The sequence below is a fragment of the Lithobates pipiens genome, unplaced genomic scaffold, assembly GCF_037356315.1.
Source record: "Lithobates pipiens isolate NorthernLeopardFrog02 unplaced genomic scaffold, aLitPip1_a1.2 Scaffold_8, whole genome shotgun sequence".
Taxonomy (NCBI): Eukaryota; Metazoa; Chordata; class Amphibia; order Anura; family Ranidae; genus Lithobates; species Lithobates pipiens.
Window position 1 is genome coordinate 668,827,484 of NW_027507903.1, and position 4,330 is coordinate 668,831,813.

Below are 4,330 nucleotides of genomic sequence, written 5' to 3' on the forward strand. Positions count from 1 at the left end.
GATTCCCATTACATACCCCACCCCCAACCAGTATCTGTTCTTTACGCTCTTGCTCATACTATTTTCATTTCAGACATCTCGCGTGCTTGCTCCTGACGAGTGGCATTAAAGCCATGAAACGCGTAGAGCGTGCCTTTATCCATTTCACTTATAGCTTCCAAGCTTATGAAATACCTAACCTTGCAGGCTCAGTAAGGCCATAGGCCCCGCAGCCATTATTTTGTATTATGGTTTTACATAAAATCGTTTGTGGCGAACTAGGAAACTTATTGTGGTCATATCATGAGATGTTATTGCCACGCTATTTATTTTTACCATACTTACCTATTACCATTGCTACCAGTATTACCTGCATGTTCACACTATACTATTCATCATGTAATATATGTATGTTATCATGTACCATTCATACTGCTATTATATATGTGTACCAATTTGTATTCAATACATTTCCTTATGTTCACCTAATTACTCCCTTGCAGTCACGTGCTTCATATAAAGTCCCCCCCCCCCCTTGCTCTTCCCCCCTTTTTTTTTTACTAGAATACAATTGTGTAGGATGCAGACAGGTTAGTGTGTGATGATATATTAGCAGTATGCGTCTCCTTTTTATGCCCTGTACTTCCTGGGGAAGGTGAGAGCTCTATGCTGCTCTGTACACACACACCCCGGGTTATAACGCTCCTCTTCCTCTGCCCCTCCCCCAACCCTTCACTCCTCCCCTGATCTCCATGACTCCTCCCAGTACAGACGGAGCTCATCACCCACCACCATCTACCAGACCTCACTTCTGTCCTTCCCAGTCGCCCCCCCCCCACATGGGGTCATGTGACCTCTCCTAGATGTAGAGGTGACCACATCCTATCCCATCACAATGAACGCACTGTATTCTCTGTACTGATGGATCATCTCCACCCTCTGTGTCTGATCATGGCAGGACATAGCGCCACCATGAGGAGGAGGGACAGAACATCGGGGGAAGGGAAATTGCTGATATAATATGGGAAATTCCCGTTTGGGAAATTAAAGTAGCACTCAAGACAAAAAAAAGTTGTTCATTTTGGAGAGACTAAGGGAGGGTTATAACCTCTGTTAGTAATTTATTACCATCTGTTTTCCATTGGGGAGACTTCCCTTCACTTCCTATCCAATAACTCAAACAGGAAGTGACAGGAAATGCCTCCAAAATGAGGTAATCCCTGGTTGTCCCCATTGGAGGATTTCCCCTCCATTCCAGTTCTGGTAACAACTCGGAATTTGGGATTTTCTTTCACTTTGGGTGATAACATTCACCAGGACAAATGGAGAGGGGGGGCTCTCTCTAAATGGGACGGAGACAGCAATAAAAACCTGACAGGGGCTCTATTCCCTCTCCACGTTAGATAGGTATATAGATCACATCCCCCTCACTAGGGATGCACCAACGCCGGCGAGTACCAATACTTTCGGCCAAGTACTCGCTGATAATAAGAACCGATCATTTGTGGTGAGTTTTGCATCTATGGAAAATGAATGGGAGCAAATCGCACTGCAAAGAATTTCAACTGGAATGCGGTGCAATTTCTGTCCAAATCACATGATGTTCCCCCACCGCTCCTGTGTGAAGCCGAGCTTGTCATAGTGATTTCAGCCTGGGGTCACACAGGAGCAGTGCGGCAAACTGCATGCGATTCACACAGGAATCACACCACATTATTGCAGTGCGATTTCCACCCGTTTATTTTGTATGGACACAAATTGCACCACAAAGTGTTGTTACTGGTGAATCCCCACCCCTCGCTATAATTAGAGATATTCCAGCCAATCACAGTGATCTGAGAGGGAGGGATGGAGAAGTCTCATAGAAATGTATTTATCATAGAAAACCCTGCGGGACTAATAACATATAATAGGTGCTCTATCCCTCTAATACTAGGAAACTAAGTAAGTATAAAAAATGACAATCATCATAGTAAGAATAAAAATGGAAAACAATCACATCAGATCTCAGAGCAAGAAATAAGTGCAAATCCCATTAAGTATGAAGTCATATGAATGGAAGTTCATTAGTGAAGACAAAACAATTGTTTATCCAAATAATGTGATGTGCCAAAATCCCTCCACTCCAGTGCCAACCTCATTGTATTACACCCACCGAGTGCTCAGGACTCCTTCCCCTCCCCCCACATATCTTTATACAACCTCCCCATACACCTATCCCAGCATGGAGGGGCTCAGTGAAGGTGGTGGTGAAGGTGTGGAGATGTCGGATCGGGTCACACAGATCATAAAAGGAGATCCGTCCGACCCCATAATCCAGATCTATCCTGACTCTGTTACTGGAGAGATTGGAGGGTAAGCGGATCCGTTTACTGTCATGTCTCACCCCATACTGATCACCTTCCCTGTACAAACCCCAGGACTTCTTATTATATCCAATCTCTGACTGCCTTCCTCCTCTCCTGTCTATACTGGGGTAACACATCCCGAATACCCATCCATCTGATCCCCCGACATCCACTTCCCAGTAATGTCTCCCTGAGGAGAAACTTCGACTGCTCAACACCTGAGGATAACCCTGAAATCTCTCTGGTGTTTTGGGGCGATTCTGTTTTCTATCTGACAAGGATACAGTTTTCCTGTCATCTGATATATGGAGATTATTATGAGCTGTATTTACATCCAGTAATATGTCTGCAGCTCCCTGTATATAGGAGGATACATTTACCCGTGTGATTATATCAGACAATGTGCGTATTTCGTGTGATATCCCAGCCACATCCAGACCCCCTCCATCATGGAGGAGCTCCTCATGTCTCTCTCTGTCCTCATTATCTCCATCCTCAGTATCACACAAGTCACCTGTGTCTGATTCCTGTAAGACAGTCAGTGGATCCGTCACGTTACACAGCTCCTCAATGTGACGCAACTTCCTGGACAGCTCCTCCTTCTTTATTTCCAGATCCCGGATGGAGATGGAGATGCGCTCTGCCCTCCTGGAGATTTCCCTCAGGACTCTCTTCTCCAGGTCTTCCAGACGTCTCCTGAGATCTCTAAACAGGACAGTGACTCTCTTGCTGTCACCAGCTGCTTTTTCTTCTACTTTCCTCCTGTGTTCCTGCAGACTCTGGACTCTTTCCTCCGTCTCCTCTCTCTTTGTCAGAAGTTTCTGCAGAACATTCCTCAGTGTCTCCTTCTTCTTCTCAGAAGCCTCATCCAGTGACTCCATCTCATGTCCTTTATGTCCTCCAATCACACACAACATACAGACACAGGTATTATCCTCAGTGCAGTAATACTCCAGGATCTTCTTATGGATGGAGCATTTCCTGCTCTCCATGGACAAGGTGGGGTCACATAAGACGTGTTCTGGGGACTTTTTGTGAACTCTCAGGTGTTTATCACACAGAGAAACCTCACAGTGCAGACAGGATCTAACAGCAGTTACAGGAGAGTCCACACAGTAAGTACAGAAGACCCTGGACTCCTCCTGATATGGCTGAGCAGACAGGAAATTCCCCACTATGTTACGTAGTGTTATGTTCCTCTGCAGTGCAGGCCGATCCGGAAACCTCTCTCTACATTCAGGACAGGAATATCCTCCAGACCCTCCCTGTGTATCCAGCACACGATCAATACAGACCCGGCAGAAGTTGTGTCCACATCTCAGGTTTACAGGATCTGTATAAATGTTCAGACAGAGGGAACATTCCGACTCAGCTCTCAGGTTAGCAGACGCCATCGCTGACAGCAGACGAGGAAATGAAATGAAGTTCTCTGACACCGGAGAAGAATGCAGTTGGGAGGGTCACTTCCTCCTACACAGGGCGAGGCTGGGCTGTGACTTGTACTTTATTCATAGGATTCGTTATATGGAGGGACACCAATATTGGAAGAATCTCCTCCATAATGTGCCGGTCTCGGGAAAATATAGGTCACTCTGGTGATAATTAGGACCGGTGTCAACAAACATTTGTTCACAACTGATTTTCTCCCCATACAAGTGAATAGGAATGCAAAAACAGATTACAACTGTCACAGATTAAAGCAATAAAACTGCTACTAAGCTGTTCCTTTTAGTCCTACAGACCAGCAAGTAAGCCGATATGTTACTTGTAGTTCCACAGTCATAACATGCAAAGCTGTTTTGTTTATTGCAGTTCCAGAAACAGGCGCTCTGTTCTGACCTTGTCCCTGCACAGGACTTTTTTGCGATTCGGCACTGCGTCGCTTTAACTGACAATTGCGCGGTCGTGCAACGTGGCTCCCACGCAAACCTGACGTCCTTTTTTCCCCACAAATAGAGCTTTCTTTTGGTGGTATTTTATCACCTCTGCGGTTTTTATTTTTT

The 4,330-nt window shown here is 45.5% G+C and overlaps 1 protein-coding gene across 1 annotated transcript; it reads right to left on the reverse strand.

The window, feature by feature from the left end:
- Positions 1–515: 515 nt before the first annotated feature.
- Positions 516–4,022, reverse strand: LOC143961928 (E3 ubiquitin-protein ligase TRIM39-like). Its single transcript, XM_077471262.1, has one exon. The coding sequence runs from the start codon at positions 3,719–3,721 to the stop codon at positions 2,117–2,119; it is 1,605 nt and encodes a 534-aa protein (XP_077327388.1). The 5' UTR covers positions 3,722–4,022; the 3' UTR covers positions 516–2,116.
- Positions 4,023–4,330: the final 308 nt, after the last annotated feature.

What these genes read in the sequence shown, in the direction of transcription:
- LOC143961928 (XM_077471262.1), bottom strand. Translation starts at nt 3,721, where the DNA reads ATGGCGTCTGCTAACCTGAGAGCTGAGTCGGAATGTTCCCTCTGTCTG.